Genomic DNA, 19303 nt, shown 5'->3' with positions numbered 1-19303 from the left:
AAGAATGCAGTTAACCAAAGTGAAGACTTGGTAACTCTCCATGTGGGCTCGTGGTGCCCACTCCAGTCCGTGGTTGGCGGGAAAGCTGAGGTCGCGGAACCTGCGTGGGAGACCCCACGCTTGGGTGAGCCAGCGGGGGTCCCGCGGGCTGGCCCCAGCCCGCCGCAGGCCGCGCCCCACGCGGGGCCCCCGCCCGCTCCCCTTCCCCTCCCCCGGCGGGAGGAGGAGACTGGGCGGCCCTCCCCCGGCCTCCCGACGGCCGCCGCAGCCAGCCCCGCGCCCTCTCCACCCTGCGCGGCATCTCGGACGTCCGGAATCCCGGCCCCGGCCCGAGGTGAGCGGGGATCGCGGGGCGGGAGGTCACGGCGGCCGGGGGATTTGCTGCGGCCCCGAGCCTCTCACGCAAAGGAAGAGCTTTGCTGCGGGGACAGGCGGCGGGGCGGGGCCCGACGAACCCCAAACTCTGAGCCCAACTTTCTAGACCCCTCTTGGGGTCCCCCAGCCCGCTCCCGCCCCGGCGGAGGCCGGGTCCCCCGGCGGGACAGTGGGGGAGGGGGCGCCCGAGGAATGCCGGCCGGGCCGGGAGGGGCGGCGGGCGGGGGCGGAATGTGGAACTCTCCCGGGGGACCCAACGTGGTCACCATGGCGAGTGCCGGACGGACGGGTAGCACTGGCCAATCAGAGCACGGCTCCACGCCCAGACCCTCGGCACTGCCAATGGAAGCCACGCGGTGGGGTGGGCGGGACTGCGCCTTGCAGGACCGGACCCCCGCACCCCCGCCAGCCGCTAGGGGGAGCGGGGCTGGTAGCCCGCGAAGGGGCGACCAAGTAGGGACTAAGGCTGTCGTGGGCCCTGGAAAGCAGAAAACTAACTTCGGGAAGTAATAGGGACAGGTGGAGCAAGGGCTCGGTGCTAAGAGAAGGGAGGGGTCCCAGCAGCCCACTGCCCTGGTAGTGCTGGGGTGAAGTCTGCAAGCCTCTTCCCCATCCCGCGGCTTCCGTCTGTGTAGGTGAGATATGTCCCTTATTCGGCCGGTTCCCTGAGCTTTTGTGGGAGTTGGATTGGTTCTTATTGGCATGGAGTCGCCTACCTGCTGGAGGTATTAAGAATCTTGTTGGTGCCTCTCGATTCTATACGTGGCGAAACAGGCTCAGAGACCAGGGACCTGCACATACCACATGGCATATCAAATAGCAAAGCTAGGGTTAACGTCTGTTCTATACGAATGTGCGATCCCAAGAGCTGCTCCTGGGGCTGGAGTCGGTGCCCACGAAGACGTCCACTTTCCCTTACCCAAGCCACATTTGTTTGGTGGGCCTAATGTCTGAAGATCTCCCAGGGGCATGGTGCTCTTCAGGTAGTCATGCCCCTGTCTCAGAGGCATCCAATTCCACTCTTCCAGCTCTGTTTACTGCTAGCATGCTGTACCATGGCAGGCAAGCAGCTGTCTATCTAGGCCTCAGTTGACCAAGCTGTAAGGAAAATAATTGGAATCTGTGATTTAGGATGTTTTGTGACTCCTCAGTTCAATATAGGGATACCTGGGTACTGTTCCAGCATGGAGACTTAGCCTTCCTCCCTCTCCCTCACTCCCTGTTTCTCTCCTGGAGGTCCAGCAGCTGTACACTGGGCTCTCTCAGTATCCGTGGTCAGAGGGACAGACGCCCACAATCTGCGGGCTGACCAGCCTTGGGCCCTGCACTTATCCAATCAGGCAGTCCCCCTGCGGTTTCCTACTGGGCTCTAATCCCTACCCACAGCTAGGCCTGTGGCTCTCAGCTTACCCTGGAGTCCACCTGAAAGATTCTAAGAGGACATGGGAGGAGTCTGAGTTGTGGAGGTCCTAGGTTCCCCATCCCCTCAGCTGGCCCACATCCAGGTCTTAGTGTTGCTCATTCCTCTCCACGGGTACTAAGAGAACCAACCAAACACTGAGGACAGACTACAAAGCTGACTATCTCCCCACTCCCCCTAATCAAAGAGACTTCATCAGGCAAGAGCTCAGACGTCTGACTCTGACCTTGACCACAGATGGGCTTAGACACCTACCTGTATCAGCACCTGGCTGAAAACCGACTTCTGGTTTTTAGGACGACACAACACTCCCAGACTGTCTGATCACAGGGAGACCCCCTAAGAGGAGCTTTGCCCACCCTCCATAGGCTCAGCAAACATTCACACAGCATCCATTGCAGCTCAGCCCTGTTCAGACAGCCAACAACACCAAGAAGCCTTTGAGAGCGTCACAGTATGTTCGTTCCCAAAACAAGGAGGTTCTGGTGTTTAGGAGAGCAAGCATGAAATATCCAGAGGTTAGGAAAGTCTTCTCAGGCGAGGGGGTGATGCAGGTGGGTCTTGAAGGATAAGTTGGAGTTTGCAGATGGAGACAGGAGGGAGAGATGTTCCCAGCCAGGCTGTGAAGAAGACACTGCTCACTTTCTATGGGCAGCACTGAATCTGTAGCCTGCAGTGAGTGTCCAGTCAGTGTCCTTGTTTCCTGGACCAGGCAGGGACCGAGTTATGGCTGGGGTTCAGGAGCTCTGCGACCTGCTCAGTTCTGCTGCTTGGCTCCGATGCGAGGCTGTATGGTAGAGCGCTACATCCTCCATCCCGCTAGCCACCTCTAGGCAAGTACTGTATGCAGAACCTGTCTTATAAGCTGTAAGTGGCACAGATGTCCCTACGGAGTGGAAGGCAATGCTGTGAGAGAGGTCACTGGCCAGGTATGGCTGTGGGATGGGACAGGGCATATCGGCATTTCCTAGTAGTGGCACCTGGGTTGGAAGCATGGACTGGCTGGCTTTAGAAGGGATGAAGACAGGAACACTCTGGGCCTGTGGGGCTGTCCCCAGCCTGAGCTGCCCCTGGGAGTGCAATGGCAGCCTGAGGTAATCAGGACCCCCCCCCCCCATAATGTCACCAAAGGAAAAAGGCACCAAATCTGGGCAGGAAGGGGCAAGTGACGGGCAGCTGGGCCCTGCCTGACTATAGCATGAGGCATGAGCAGGGCCTGTGTGTACCTGGGTTACCACAGCTACTTGAGTGTTTCCAAGGCTGATATGTGAGTAGGGTGGGAATGGGGAAGTGTTGCTAGGCAGAGGCCAGCTGCACGGGAGTGGGGGGGGGGGGAGGGTCTGCACAGGTGTGCTTGTGGGGGTGGGGTAGACGTGCTCCACCTCTTCCCCCATGCATGTGCATACCTGTTCTGGGCCTGAAGAGAAAGGCAGAAGGTGTTCAGAGCCTCCCTGCCCCACTGTTCCTACCTTTCCCCCACCCTTTAGAGGGGCCAGGGCTGACTTTGGAGGCCCCAACCTGGAAGCCATTAGGGGCCTGGATGATGTCTGCCTTGCTCCTGTGCCATGAGCTTAGAATTTCTGGAAGGGGCCAGTTGGAGTCTTCTCGAAGCCAAGCAGAGCCCTATGCCAGGCCTGGCAGCTCCGAGGCAGTGGATGTGGCAGCAGCCCTTACTGCCACACTTCTCCTGAAAGGCGGTGGGAAGACCGGACTTCAGGGCTGGTTCTTGGGCTTCCTGCCAACCCCTCTCCTCTCCTCTCCCCTGCAGATGCTCGTATTGTTTCTCTTAGGGCTGTTCTGATGGAACTGGGCCAGGAAAATGGGGAAGACGGAGTGTGTGTGTGTGCAGAGTTCTCTTTGGAGTGTGTATGTTTGGGGGCCGTTAATGTGCCGGTTCATGTATACAGTGTATCTGTATCTGTTTGTATAGCTGTGTGCCCATGGGTCCATCTCTGACTGTATGTGTCATTTATCCCTGTTTTGTGTGGGTAGGAATGCTCGTTGTATGTTCCCAGACGTGTCTGTGTATGCAGAAAATGCTAGATGCTTGTGGGCGCCAAGGCTACCAACTCATCACACAGGCCGAGACACTGAGTCAGAAAAAAGGCACATTGCCTGTCAGGAACTGGAGCCTGGGTCCTTGTGGCTGTCTGGTGACTGTCCACACAGTGTCTTTGGGGTTGAGATATGTATGGAACTGTAAGTAATGAGGGTGACATGGGCTTGGGGACACAGCTCAGTAGCAGAGGGCTTGTTAATGGCGTTCCACGGAGGAGCTGGGGAGGCTGAGAGACTCTGAGACGGCTCAAAGGTTACCTGACTACTCACACGCCCCAAACATGGACTTCTGAAATGTAGTCTTTGCTGTATACCTGCCAAACACCCCAGGCCACGGAACTGCTAATTGTTAATTAAGCAAGGGTCCAGGTGAACCAAAGCACACCCCGATGAAGGTATCCTGGGTTTCCGCACCCTGCACCCTGCACCCTGTACAGGGGGAGAAGCAGAAGCCCAGAAAGGCCCTGTGGCTTACATGAAGCTCAGACAACAATCAAGGTTTCGGATCAGCCGCCTTAAAGGGATGAGGGGAGTTGGAGCCAAGGAGAAAGTAGCTGAAGGCCCCTGTTGGCTTCCTTGGGGCCACTCCGGAACACACCTCCCTCCTCCTGCTTCTGCCAGTACCGCCCTGTTCGTCCCCTGAGTATGCACAGAGGGTTGATCAGGTGACTGTCGGTGGTGGCCACAGCCCAGTAATGGTTGTGTTCTCCCGCAGGTCTGAAGAGGCGCCCCAGACGGGTATCCTAGAGAGCAGTGGGTCGCGGCGTCCATCACACACAGTGGTACCATGTAGGTCCCTGGTCCCCGGCGTCGTCCTTGAGCCTAGGCGAGTTCGCACCCAGGGCCCGCCCAGCCTCACTATGAGCCACGGCCCGAGCCCGCGGCTGGCCGAGTCCCCGCAGCTGTCCAAGAGCAGCCTGCTTACCATCCTGGGCAGCCCGTCCCCCGATCGCATGGGCCCGGCCGACTCGCTGCCACCCACGCCGCCCAGCGGCACGCCGTCACCGGGGCCGCCACCCGCGCTCCCCCTGCCCGCGCCTGCCCTGCTGGCCGACGGCGACTGGGAGAGTCGCGAGGAGCTGCGGCTGCGGGAGCTGGAGGAGGCGCGCGCGCGAGCCGCGCAGATGGAGAAGACGATGCGCTGGTGGTCCGACTGCACGGCGAACTGGCGCGAGAAGTGGAGCAAGGTGCGCGCCGAGCGCAACCGTGCGCGCGAGGAGGTGCGCCAGCTGCGCCAGCGTCTGGACACCCTCACCAAGGAGTTGGCGGGCGCGCGCCGCGAGCGCCAGGAGGCTCAGGGCGAGTGCGAGGCGCGCGGCCGCGAGCTGGCCCGGCTGCGGGGAGCGCATGGCACGGTGGACAAGACACACGACGGCCCGGATCCTGAGCGCGAGCATGAGCCAGTGCGTGACGTCGGGGCGGAGAGGCCGCCTGGTAGCCAGGTGCGCCCAGCTACATGGCTTGGAAGAAGGCTGACATTCGGGCCAGCCTTGCACAGGGTCACAGGTGGGAGGGAGCAGTGAAAAAAGCTAGTAAGGATCTGGTCTCCAGTGAGGTGTCTGTCAGCCCCACGTGGTGGCGGTGGAGAGGGCAGGTAGAGATCACCTTGAATTGGAGAGCTCCATGTTCTGGCGGTCCGTCCACCCCCACACCTTCAAAATCAAAGAGTCTTCCACGCCAAGCATAGAGAGATCCGTGGACTTGGCTTAGATTAGTAGCTAACTCGAATTCTTTCATCCTGAAGGGATGCCTGGTTCCCGAGCCAGGCCTTTGGGAGGGGCTTCAGAAAGGCTTTCCCCGAAGAGGTTAGTTAGCTGAGACTGAGAGGAGGCATACAAATCGGCTATGGGAAGTGCCAAAATCCATAGTTGGTGGTGGTCATTGCAAAAATTGGTAGGCTGGAGGCCTGCCGAGCATGGGGAGTGGTGGTAATCATTCCCTGCCTATAGTTAGTTACATTCTCTACTTAGTCCCTGCAGCAGCCCCTGAGACAGGGAGATTCAGAACCAAAGTCTGTGTTGCTACTCCAGCTGCTGGGTTTGCTCCAGGGGGTGAGTGGTAACACTTAGTATAGCTGGAGCAGGATGATGGTGAAGGGCAGGCCACACAGGCAAGGTCTGGGCTTTGGTCCCCAGACCACCAGATCCTAACATTGAGACTTAGCTGACACCCTCCTCTCTGGCCTAGCCCTCTCCCTGTGGCTGAGTATTTGGGTTCCAAGGCTTCATGCTCTTCATGCTGGCTTGTTTGGTTGTTGTCACAGCCCCGGAGTCTCCAGGGACAGTTTAGGGAGTCTCATGTCTGCAGTCTGAGTCTGCACACCAGCCCAGGCACTTTATTCTGTGATCCAATTTTCTGGTATTTCCATCTGTCCCCAGTGGCAACCAGAGTGCCCCACCTGGACCACCTGAGGTCAGGAGGATGGGAGGTCAACGCTCCACAAGTCCTCAGCGCCGCCGCCGATCTCCCTGTGACCCTGTTTGCACCTGAATTAGAATCATAAGCCATTGTAGGAATCCCCACTTCGGCATCTGTTCCGACTAGTTCACCCAATGTTTGCGTACGTGGGGTGACGGGGGGCCCTCCCAGGATATAGGAAAATGGTGGCTGGCTGTGTACTTCCAGGATGTGAGGGAGAGGCCCAGAGAAGGAGAATGAAGTAAGCTGCAGAAGAAAGCAGGGCCCAGAGACACTGTTTCACCTGCCCCTGGTCACTTAGCCAACTCCAGGGCAGGGCCTGAGATGGCCATGAGGATGGTGGCCAGGGTGAGGCCCTGGGCCAGGTGCAGTCCCAACCTTGGTCCCCACAGGAGCTGGACCTGGTAGAGAGCCTGCTGAAGAGCAGACCAGAGGAGCCTGAGGGCTGCTGGGACGCCTGCAGTGTGGCAGCTGGGGGCTCTCGGGCCAGCTCAGGCCGCCAGGATCGCAGCCGCCTGCCCTGGGAGGACACAGCCGGTACCGAGGAGGATGCCTCCAAGTTAACTGCCCTGCGGCTACGGCTGGACGAATCCCAGAAGGTGCTGCTCAAGGAAAGAGAGTGAGTCCTGGGGGGGGCGGGGGGCCTGGAGCTGGGCACCCTGGAATTCCAGGTGATTCCCACGAAATCGCTTGAGGCCCAAGCTCAGATTTTACTTACCTTGGGGTGGGTTTTGGGGTTTTTTTGTTGTTGTTGTTTTGTTTTGGTCTTTTTTTTGTCATCCCTCTCCCTGGCCCCAGCCCCTGCCAGATGAAGACTGAACCCAGGGTTTTATGCTAGGCAAGCGCTCTACCATTGAGCTAAATCTCCAGCACTAAAATCTAAGATTCTAAATCAGCAAACCCACTACAGTGTCTTTTATTGTTGTTGTTTTTTGTAAAGATTTTTTAAAATTTTACTTTATGTGTGCCTTCTTGGCTGAGTGGTGGTGGTGGTGGTGGTGGTGGTGCACACTTTTAATCCCAACATTAGGAAGGCAGAAGCAGGCAGGTCTCTGTGAGTTCGAGGCCAGCCTGGTCTACAGAGTGAGTTCCAGGACAGCCAGGGCAGTTACACTGAAAAGCCCTGACTCAAAAAAAAAAAAAAAAAAAAAAAAAATTATGTATTTGAGTGATTTGTGTGATGTAGCATGAATCTTAGAGAGTCTTATTAATAAAATCAAACCTGGGGCCAGTTGTTGGGGTGAAATGCTGGATGGTCAGAGAGATAGAACAAGCCACAGCTATCTCACCTTGCCAATTCCTCAGCTGGTCCTGTTTCCTCAGACTGGAAGCCTCTGAATCCTCATCCAGAATGGCTCTCAGCTGAACTGCTGCTAGAAGCCTGAATGCTTAACCAGCCAAAATGCTTAACCAGGCCAAATGCCTCTAGTTTCTGGTCTTCAACGCCTTATAAACCTTTCTGCTTTCTACCACCACTCCCTGGGATTAAAGGCTGCTTTCTGGGATTAAAGGCGTGAGTCACCACGCCTGGCTGTTTCCAATGTGGCCTTGAACTCACAGAGATCCAGAGGGATTTCTGTCTCTGGAATGCTAGGATTAAAGGCGTGTGCTACCACTGCCTAACCTCTATGTTTAATATTGTGGTTGTTCTGTCTCTGACCCCAGATAAGTTTATTAGCCTGCACAATATTTTGGGGAACACAATACCACCACAGTGTGTATATATGTGCACCGTGTGAGTATCTGGTGCCCACGGGGGCCAGAATAGGGTATTGGATCCCCTGGAACTGGAATTAGAGATGGTTGTAAACTGCCATTTTAGATGCTGGGAACCAAACCTGGGTCCTCTGTAAGAGCAGCAAGTACTTTTACCTCTGAGCCATCTCCATCCCTCATCCTTTGTTTTCAAAGTAGAGCCTCAGGACATGAACCCAGGCTGACCTTGACCTCACCGTGTAGCCTGTGGTGGCCTCAAGTTTGCTTCTGGTGGCAGAGAGGGTAGCCGGCTCAGGGAAGGCAGGACAGGAAAGGAAGTTGGCAAGCTGTGCTTGGCCCAGGAAGGTGACAATTTGTGAGCAGATGGGTCTGGAGGCCCAGGCCAGTCTGGGCTAGAGGTAAAAAGGCAGGGGTCATCGATGAACAGGTGACCTTGGAAGCCAGGAATCTGGGAATCCGAAGTGGGTGGGCAAGGAGAAGGTTATGGCATGGAGTCCTGGCTCTGTCAGGTTCAGGGGCTGGCTAGAAGAGAGGGGGTGGGGGTAAGGAAAGGGAGCCATTTTCGGGGAGAAAGAACCAGGAGACACTGTTTAACCGGAGAGTGGGTGGCTGGACTGAGCACTTAGCTGACCAATGGATTGAGAATATGGAGGTCAGGGGCTGGAGAGATGGCTCAGAGGTTAAGAGCACTGACTGCTCTTCCAAAGGTCCTGAGTTCAATTCCCAGCAACCACATGGTGGTTCACAACCACCTATAATGAGATCTGATGCCCTCTCCTGGCCTGCAAGGACACATGTAGGCAGAATACTGTATACATAATAAATAAATAAATCTTTAAAAAAAAAAAAAAGAATATGGAGGTCATCAGGGACTTTGATGATGGCATTTAGAGGGTATGACCTGATGTTCATGAATATTCTCTAGCTCTGGTGACCGGGAAATAAGCATATATATTATATACTTGGTTCGCACATACGATTTTACTTTAAAAAAAAAAATCAACATAAAGGCTTGGGAAGAGGAGGTTGTCTCACTGGTAGAGTGCTTACCTGGCATGTATAAACCCTGGGGTCCCATGGGTAGGGGGAGGGAAGGACAGAAGGGAGGGAGGAAGAAAACATCCCCTGTGATGAATTGGAGCGATACCTCTATGGATGTCATTGCATCTTTGGCTAAGGAAAGCCAAAGGGACCAGTAACCAGCAGGACCTGGGGAGAAGATGAAATGGCTTCTTCCTGACCGCCTCCCCTGCCCACACCTCATCTTGGACTTCTAGCCACAGAATGTGGGAGAGTAGTCTACTTTTTAAACAATGACAACAAAATCAAGCTAGTCCACCCCCCTGAAACACGAAGTCAAAACGAAGAGTCTAATAATAAAGCCCGTGTGTTCTCCCGTTCCCCTCCCCAGGGACAAATTGGCTCTGAGCAGGAGCATTGAGAAGCTGGAGGGGGAGCTCAGCCAGTGGAAGATTAAATACGAGGAGCTGAGCAAGACCAAGCAGGAGATGCTCAAGCAAGTAAGGCCGGAGGCGGGGGGGGGGGGGGGGGGGGGGGGGGGGGGCAGCCGCATGCTGGGGAGTTCCAGCCTGGGGGACAGGTTAGGGTGGAATTCCTTCACTCGGCCTTAGTACCAGGGAAGGCAGGGAGATGATGGTAGCCTACAGGTAAGGTCTGTGTGTTGGGAAGGCATCATAACAGCATGAAGAGGCAGGTGGTGGCGGCTCACGCCTTTAATCCCAGCACTCAAGGGGGCAGAGGCAGGCGGATCTCTGTGAGTTCGAGGCCAGCCTGGGCTACAGAGTGAGTTCCAGGAAAGGCTCCAAAGCTACACAGAGAAACCCTGTCTCAAAATACAAACAAAAACAAAACAGCATGAAGGAGGTAGGGTGATAGGCCGAGGAAGGCCTCTGTAAGATGACAACTGAGCTGGGTGTTGCAGGTCACTTGGGAGGCTGAGACAGGAGGATTGAGTTCCAGGCCAATTTAGATGCAGGGTGAGAGCCTGTCTCGACATCTCTGCTCCACTCCCTACAAGACGCTGTTTGAAGTGAGACCTGAAGGGACTGAGTGAAGTCATTCTTGAGAAGATAGGGGATCTGGGAGCTCAGCAGCAGTCCTGGAATAGACAGACACCTGGTGTATGCTGGACACAGAGAAGGCTAGTGTGGCTGGAGAATCCTGTCAGAGGTAGGATTGATGGGATAAATTTCAGAGGGTTTGTGACCAGAATGGAGGTGCCAGATGTGACATTTATCTAATGTATATCAGTTCAAACAGAAGTCAATCAAAAGAGCTGTGTCCTCACGTTCAGTCTCAGCTGCGAGGCCATTGAGGTTGAGATGTTGGCTTCTGCCTCCTGTACAGATTGCGTATGGCCACCAGGGGGCGCAGCCATCCTAGGAAAGTCCTACCAGATCCTCTAGGGTCACAGAGGTCAAAGACCAGAGAATTCGCCTAGGAAGATTGCCCAAACCTGGTCTTCCCCGGGCCTAAAAGAATCCCAGCCCCCTCCCTGCCTACTTAAATCTTCCTTCTTCTTTTGGGGTCCAGGAGCCTGGCCCCACACTATTCAGACTTCCAAGTGTAGTTGCTGTAAAGACACTAATGGAGGCACCAGGGTACAGTTGACTAGAAAATCCTCTTGCGCCTGGCTTCCTTCCACGGTATTGTCTTCGAGCTCGCTGTGTGCTCGTGTGGAGCAGCAGCTTGGAGAAGTGCCCACAGCAGTTCTTTTCTTTTTTTTTTTTTTTTTTTTTTTTTGGGTTTTTCGAGACAGGGTTTCTCTGTGTAGCTTTGCGCCTTTCCTGGAACTCACTTGGTAGCCCAGGCTGGCCTCGAACTCACAGAGATCCGCCTGGCTCTGCCTCCCGAGTGCTGGGATTAAAGGCGTGCGCCACCACCGCCCGGCCCCCACAGCAGTTCTTATGTCTACACATGGACACTGGTGTTTAGGCCACCAGTGTGTGTTGAGAGCCGTGGGGAAGGCAGGCAAGTTCTCTGCCTCCTAGGCTTGCAGTCTTGTGGGCAGTGGGAAGAGGCCAGGTGGATGGGAGGAGCACACAGGAGCATGATATTGCAAGACTTTGTGAGAACCCAGGAGTTGGGTTCTACCTAACGGCACCAAGAAACCCTCAGAGGGGTGTTGGTGTGTGTGTTGCGGGCGGTGTGGAGGGTTGAACTGACTTTGTTAAAGTTCGCTCTTGATTCCCATGATGGACAGTGTGTTGACCCAGTCAAGTGCAGGCACAAAAGGCCAGATTGGCCGGGCGGTGGTGGCGCACGCCTTTAATCCCAGCACTCGGGAGGCAGAGCCAGGTGGATCTCCGTGAGTTCGAGGCCAGCCTGGGCTACCAAGTGAGTTCCAGGAAAAGGCGCAAAGCTACACAGAGAAACACCCTGTCTCGAAAAACCAAAAAAAACCAAAAAAAAAAAAAAAAAAAAAAAAAAAAAAAGGCCAGATTGTGGTGAGGTCGGAGGGGACAGACATCTGAAGCACAGAGTGGCCAGATTCAGCCTACTCCGGGTCCCTGGGGCCCCATTACCCTGGCTGGTGCTCACCTCCGGCACTACTTCTGGGATATATCCTGGTGGTCCTCATGACCAGGCTGGGTGATGTCTCTGCAGCTCAGCATCCTAAAGGAAACACACCAGGATGAATTGGGCCGCATGTCTGAAGACCTGGAGGATGAGCTGGGCGCGCGCTCTAGCATGGATCGCAAGATGGCTGAGCTGAGGGGTGAGGTGAGTGACTCTGGGAGGGAGGGGTTCCTGGGGCTGAGCAGTTCAGGGGATCTACTGAGCAGTCAGTGGGAAAAAGACAGCAGCCTGTGCTGTGTGCTGTGTGGGGCCAGCCACACTCCAGGGACCTAGCCTTCAGGAGGCACCCCCTTTCCCACACAAAACCCAGAAGCGCCCCCACATCCTGAACACCATGAAAAATAAAAGCCCAGCATAATTATAGCTGCTGCAGCTGGATCTGCTTCCTGGTGCCATTTTTGGCTTCGGGATGGGGGGGTTCTTCTAGCCTGTCTCTCCACCCCTGGCCCCCAGGAGGCTCACTGTGTCTCCCGCTATTGCAGATGGAAAAGCTTCAGGCAGAGAATGCAGCCGAGTGGGGCCGCAGAGAGAGGCTGGAGACGGAAAAGCTGGGCCTGGAGAGGGAGAACAAGAAACTACGGGCACAGGTTGGGGACCTGGAGGAGGCCCTGGCCCGCAGACGGCGGCAGAACGCCAGTGCCCTGGACTGTGACCTGAGGGCCAGCCAGGCCGCTCTCTTTGAGAAGAACAAGGTGGGCAGGGAGTGATGCCCAGGGCCCCCGTCCGGCTAATCAACACACTTATTGTATGTCCTGCATGTGGATAACCGCAGTACAGGCTGAGCCTCCTTGATCCCCAAACCAGACGTCCAAAAGGCTCCCAAACCCCCAACTTTGAGCAGAAAATTTCACACTTAGGTGTGGTAGGTCCCAGTCAAAATTCGAGGGCGATAAAAATGCTAAAGAAAATTGCAGTCAGGCCCTAATGACATATGTGAAACTAATGGATTCTATGTTTAGACCCAGATCCTGTCCCCAAGAGATCTCTTGATGTATATGTGAATACCCCGAAAGTCCAAAAATTCTGGAATCTAGGCTGAAGATAAAGTTTGGTAGAGTACTTGCCAAGCATGCAGAAAGCCCTGGGTCCCATCCCCAGCACCACGTAACGTAGTGTGATGTCTCACACCTGTAGTCCCAGCGGCCAGGAGGTAGAGGCAACAGGATCAGAGGTTCAAAGTCATCCTTGCCTACAAAGAGAATTCAGTGTCAGCCTGGGTTACATGAGACTCCATTAAAAAAAAAAAAAAAAATGAAAACCAAAATACTTTTGAGCCTAGGCACTTCAGATGAAAGATACTCAGTGTATAATTGCAATTATTAGACAACTGCTGTAAGAGAAAGCAGTTGGTAGTTATAGTGGCTACATGTAGAGCACCTACTGTGTGATAGTGACGGCAGTGAGCACCTACTGTGTGATTGATAGTGACGTCAGTGGGCACCTACTGTGTGATAGTGACGGCAGTGGGCACCTACTGTGTGATAGTGACGGCAGTGAGCACCTACTGTGTGATAGTGACGGCAGTGGGCACCTACTGTGTGATAGTGACGATGGCAGTGGGCACCTACTGTGTGATAGTGACGGCAGTGAGCACCTACTGTGTGATAGTGACGGCAGTGGGCACCTACTGTGTGATAGTGACGGCAGTGAGCACCTACTGTGTGATAGTGACGGCAGTGGGCACCTACTGTGTGATAGTGACGGCAGTGGGCACCTACTGTGTGATAGTGACGGCAGTGGGCACCTACTGTGTGATAGTGACGGCAGCGAGCACCTACTGTGTGATAGTGACGACGGCAGTGGGCACCTACTGTGTGATAGTGACGACGGCAGTGGGCACCTACTGTGTGATAGTGACGACGGCAGTGGGCACCTACTGTGTGATAGTGACGGCAGTGGGCACCTACTGTGTGATAGTGACGGCAGTGGGCACCTACTGTGTGATAGTGACGGCAGTGAGCACCTACTGTGTGATAGTGACGGCAGTGAGCACCTACTGTGTGATAGTGACGGCAGTGGGCACCTACTGTGTGATAGTGACGGCAGTGGGCACCTACTGTGTGATAGTGACGGCAGTGGGCACCTACTGTGTGATAGTGACGGCAGTGGGCACCTACTGTGTGATAGTGACGGCAGTGGGCACCTACTGTGTGATAGTGACGACGGCAGTGAGCACCTACTGTGTGATAGTGACGGCAGTGAGCACCTACTGTGTGATAGTGACGGCAGTGGGCACCTACTGTGTGATAGTGACGGCAGTGAGCACCTACTGTGTGATAGTGACGGCAGTGGGCACCTACTGTGTGATAGTGACGGCAGTGGGCACCTACTGTGTGATAGTGACGGCAGTGAGCACCTACTGTGTGATGATAGTGACGGCAGTGAGCACCTACTGTGTGATAGTGACGGCAGTGGGCACCTACTGTGTGATAGTGACGGCAGTGGGCACCTACTGTGTGATGATAGTGACGGCAATGAGCACCTACTGTGTGATGATAGTGACGGCAGTGAGCACCTACTGTGTGATAGTGACGGCAGTGGGCACCTACTGTGTGATAGTGACGGCAGTGGGCACCTACTGTGTGATTGATAGTGACGGCAGTGGGCACCTACTGTGTGATAGTGACGGCAGTGGGCACCTACTGTGTGATAGTGACGGCAGTGAGCACCTACTGTGTGATGATAGTGACGGCAGTGGGCACCTATTGTGTGATAGTGACGGCAGTGAGCACCTACTGTGTGATGATAGTGACGGCAGTGGGCACCTACTGTGTGATAGTGACGGCAGTGAGCACCTACTGTGTGATAGTGACGACGGCAGTGAGCACCTACTGTGTGATAGTGACGGCAGTGGGCACCTACTGTGTGATGATAGTGACGGCAATGAGCACCTACTGTGTGATAGTGACGGCAGTGGGCACCTACTGTGTGATGATAGTGACGGCAGTGGGCACCTACTGTGTGATAGTGACGGCAGTGAGCACCTACTGTGTGATAGTGACGGCAGTGGGCACCTACTGTGTGATAGTGACGGCAGTGAGCACCTACTGTGTGATAGTGACGGCAGTGAGCACCTACTGTGTGATGATAGTGACGGCAGTGAGCACCTACTGTGTGATAGTGACGGCAGTGGGCACCTACTGTGTGATAGTGACGGCAGTGAGCACCTACTGTGTGATAGTGACGGCAATGGGCACCTACTGTGATGATAGTGACGGCAGTGGGCACCTACTGTGTGATAGTGACGGCAGTGGGCACCTACTGTGTGATAGTGACGGCAGTGAGCACCTACTGTGTGATAGTGACGGCAGTGGGCACCTACTGTGTGATAGTGACGGCAGTGGGCACCTACTGTGTGATGATAGTGACGGCAGTGGGCAGACAGGTGTGTCCACCTAGTCCGTGAATCCGATGGCTCAGAGGGACAGATCGCTCTCTCCATCACATACGGTCAGGCCTGGTCCTGAAAAGGCTTCCTGGGTGGGGGAGGGGGAGGGGCGATGACCTGGAGCTGAGGTCTCCAGGAAAAGCAGAAGTTAACTGGTGGTAAACTGACCTTGCAGAGGGTAGAGTGAGGACTCTGGATGGGTGTGATGGGGGGCCCAGGTGGAGGAAGCAGTAACCGTGGGCTGTGTTGTGAGAGCAGTGAGCGGAGGTGGGATGGGCAGCGGCCAGGTGGAAGGCGGTGGTAGGACGGAGTGGGGGGAGCCCCTGCCGTTCCCAAGGCTGCAAGGGAGGTAGACAGCCGGACCCTGGAGCAGGTGAGGGAGACAGTAAAGACAGGGCTAACACCACTCCACCCCCTACCCCCCGTAGATGGGAACGGAGACACCCCAGAGTAGGGCGGCCATCTCTTTTCCTGGCTGTCCCACTTTGACCTCAGGTCTCTTCCTGTGCCGCATGCACACCTACTCCACAGTCCAGCTCATCCCCAAACTTAGAAGTTTAACACCACATGCTTGTCACCAAGACTGTAAACCTCATTGCTTGCCCAGAAGCTCCACAGCCCACTGGACACCCTCCTGGCTCCTTACAGTTATACATCAAGTGGAGCCACTGGATCACCCACCCAGCCTCCTCACCTCACTAGGTGGCACTGCCAACCCCCGGTTGACCACTAAGCCTTAACATTCAACAGCAGGTGTGACATTCCTGTAGAGGAGATGCCAGGGCCTCCTAGCTGACAGCCCATGGCCTCCCTGAGTGAGCCTGCGACCGACCGGAGCCTTCCCGCCCCTCTAGGAGCTGGCAGATCTGAAACACTTGCATGGCAAGCTCAAGAAGCAGTTTCAGGAGAAGGTGGCAGAGCTGGCACACGCCAATCGGCGTGTGGAGCAGCACGAGACGGAGGTAAAGAAGCTGCGGCTGCGGGTGGAGGAGCTCAAGAAAGAGCTTGCCCAGGCTGAGGATGAGGCAAGTACCAACAGGCCTGAGAGGGGTGGGCCGTATGCCCACCTGTGCTACTGTGTGCTGGGGCCTGGCAACTGAGGCAGTGAGCAGGCGAGGGCAGATGGAGGGGAAGGAAGGTGGATGAGGTGAGTGAGCAAGTGAGGTGGATGGAGGTGTAGATGGTTAGGTAGAAGGCCAGAGGCTTCCACGTGCACAGAGGACTAGACGGACAGATGGATGGACAGTGAAGTGGATGAACGAGCTACAGGTGGCTGATAGATGATGGGTGCACAAACAGATTGATGACGACTAGGTGGGTGAAGGGACAGGGAACGAAGGGCATCTCATGAGAAGCAGGTGGGTATGGCTATGTGGCCAGGTAGTTGCGTAGGTGGGTATGCTGGCTAGATTTGATGCATGCTGGCTAGATTTGGAGGCTGGTGGCCTACAGTAATAGACAACAGAATGGAAGTGGTCCTGGGGAGCCTTCAGAACCAGAGCTGGAAACCGAGCACAGTTCCAGAGCAGAACGGGGGGACGTGGCTGAGGCAGGCAGCCTCTGCCCAAGGTGACCCTCCTGTTCTCTGTCCTGCTCGCCCCAGCTGGATGAGGCCCACAACCAGGCCCGGAAGCTACAGCGGTCCCTGGATGAGCAGACAGAGCTGAGCGAGAACCTCCAGGTGCAGCTGGAGCACCTGCAGTCCAGGTAGGCAGGGGTGCTCTGCTGGGGGAGGGCCCTAAATGCACAGGGCAAGGGCCAGAACTCTCAAGAGAGCCGGAGGGGAAGACCAAGAAGGAAGAGCTCCTGGGGCCAGAATCCTGTCCCCTCTGCACAGGAAGGGCCAGGGCCAGGAAGCCGGTGGGGAGTGGCTGCAGGAAGACATCCCAGCTGGGGCCTCTAGAATTGTCTCCTTCGGGTGGACGGGCTGGTGGTGTGAGTCCATGGAGGGCTGCCAAGGAGGCCGGGCTCTGGGCAGGGCCAGTGATGCTGGGAATCCCTGGCGAGAAGCAGCAGAACCCCCCGGGGTCTTGGGGATGGGTGACCCCAAGGGTCAGTGGGAATATGAAAGGCTGCGGGGCAGGGAAGGGCACAGAGTGGCAGGCCAAGTCTCTCAGCTGTAGCAGGAAGCCTCAGCCCCCCGAAGGAAGTGGAGAGGTGCCTGGATCCATCCACTTGGCACGCCGCCACCCCTCCTGTCCCCACCCCACTGTCCCCACACTAAATCCTCCATACATTTCTCACTTCCGTGACCACCTAGACATGCCAAAGCTCTTCAGGCAGAGCCCTCCAGAGTCATAGCTGGGAAGCCCCAGGAGCGTGTAGCCAGTGTGGCCACACCCATACCTGCCTTCTTACCTGTGGGTGGAGGGACCCGGGTCCTGCAGCCAGAATTCTTGGGGAGGGGAAAGGCTGGGTGCCCTCAGGACACTGAACCCTACGTGGTCAGCTCCCCCTCTGTAAAAGACGAGGGAGATCTGTCACTGTGGAAGAGAGCTTATTGAATCTTTTAAAAGAGCCAACAAACAGATGCTGTGATGTCATTTGCACCTGGCGGGGGATGCAGCTCAGTAGCTTGCTGCAGATATTCTACACCTGGATCTGATCCCCAGCACCACATACACTGAACATGGGTTTACACGGGTGTGATGCCCGCACTCAGGAGGTGGAAGGCAGATCAGAAGTTCAAGGTCATCTTCAGCTACATAGGGAATTGGAGGCTAGCCTGGGCTGCATGAGAATTCTGGGGGAAGCATCTGGACCACCAAATGTTGAGTCACTATTGCACTGATTGGCCACTCACATTGCCTCTCCCAGAAGGGAACTTAGGTGTGGGCCAGAGAGATACTATGTCCAGAGCCTGCTGTGAGGCAAAGAAGGGGGCGCTCTTTCCCCCCAGGACTGGAAGACCAAAGGGAAGCCCTTGGATGACTGCCCAGTAGTGGGTGGCCTCCTGGGATCAATCTCTTGGTTATCAGCAGTGGGCTCATTGAGCATCTACTTAGTGCTGCTGTGTGCTGAGAGCTTGTGGTTGGGAGAAGCTTTGGAGCCAGGCCTCACGGTTATGTGGTATAATCAACAGAGTCTCAGTTTCCCTCTAGCCTGGAGTGACACCTGAAATTTATACAGGGCCCAGGCATTGATGTGAGTCAGGCTTATTGCATGCCCAGTTCCACACGGTCCAACCCTGTACACTCCCCCCCCCCCCCCCCCAGTAGGCCACTCACTCAGCCTGGGGCTTTCCAGAAGTCTCAGCCACATTCCTGGGGAGCCATAAACTCCCAAAATGGGCAGACTGGCTCTGCTCAGCCTCCCCAGCACCTCTGTCGGGGGCGGGCAGGGCCACCCAGGATTGCTGCCTCATTTCAGTTTGTAACTTTTCTTGCTTTAATGTTCCGGGACAGCGCACTAAATCACTGTGCAGTGATGGAGCCACACTCTCGCCCCTCCCTGCCTCGTTAATAATTCATGCCTTCCAGTAAGATACGCGAGCAACTGCCTTGTTGGGGGCAGTGCGTTTTCTCCGCCTCCTCCTGTCCTGCGGGCGAAGTTTGTCCAGCACATTTTGCCCCGTTGGAAATCGTACTGTGAGGAACTAGGGCTGAGCAGACATTAGGCGTGTCGTGTGCTCCACACCCTATTCCTTGGTCTGTGGGTCCCTGTGAGGGACCAACCCCGTCTCCGTCACCTCTCCAAGTCCACCACCTACACCAGAGTTGGCAGTGCAGCCCAGAGGACAACCCCACTAGCCCCTGTCTGAGTGACTTTAGGCAAGTCATTTAACTCCCTCGGGCTTCAGTTGTATATAAATTGGGGTGGCAATAGCATCCCCCCATGTGAGCACAGGTGCCCCAGAGTGCATTGCAGTTGGAATTGTAGCCACTACCAACACAGATGCACTATGATCCCTGCTCTGACCTGTTACCCCCACCCCTCAGGCTCCGCAGGCAGCAGCAGAACGCCCCCCTGTTTGGGAAGATCCGTAGTACCCGCTTTGGCACCGAGGAAGCCGGAGATGGAGCCAGCGACCTAGATGAGGACGAGGACCTGCAGATCCAGGTGGCCTAGAGCAGTCGACTCAAACCATTCAAATTGTGCAGCTGTCCGTCCATGCTTTCTTCACTCCTTGGGTCCCGTCGTCCCCTGCTGCGGACCACTTCCTCCTCTCCCAGGAAGGCAGCGATCTCACCTACTCCCACCGCATCGATGGGGAGCCTGCTGGATATGTATATTGTATATATGCCCCCAGGGTTGCTTGGACCATTGGATTTTATAAACACAGGACAGCCATCACCCAAGTCTTAAGACCCCACCTGCGTAGGACTTTA

The 19303-nt window shown here is 55.7% G+C and overlaps 1 protein-coding gene across 1 annotated transcript; it reads left to right on the top strand.

Moving 5' to 3' along the window:
• The first annotated feature begins 235 nt into the window (after positions 1 to 235).
• Ccdc102a (coiled-coil domain containing 102A) lies at positions 236 to 19075 on the top strand. The gene is made up of 9 exons (XM_059264591.1): positions 236 to 334; positions 4569 to 5295; positions 6664 to 6890; positions 9399 to 9507; positions 11615 to 11731; positions 12070 to 12279; positions 15830 to 16000; positions 16579 to 16682; positions 18914 to 19075. Exons 2-9 carry the CDS (start codon positions 4714 to 4716, stop codon positions 19041 to 19043), a joined length of 1650 nt encoding a protein of 549 aa, XP_059120574.1. The 5' UTR covers positions 236 to 334; positions 4569 to 4713; the 3' UTR covers positions 19044 to 19075.
• The last annotated feature ends 228 nt before the right edge of the window (positions 19076 to 19303 follow it).

Source organism: Peromyscus eremicus, chromosome 5 (assembly GCF_949786415.1).
Source record: "Peromyscus eremicus chromosome 5, PerEre_H2_v1, whole genome shotgun sequence".
In the NCBI taxonomy this organism is placed as follows: domain Eukaryota; kingdom Metazoa; phylum Chordata; class Mammalia; order Rodentia; family Cricetidae; genus Peromyscus; species Peromyscus eremicus.
The sequence above is the reverse complement of the archived record's forward strand: the minus strand, read 5'-3'. Positions and strand labels throughout refer to the sequence as shown.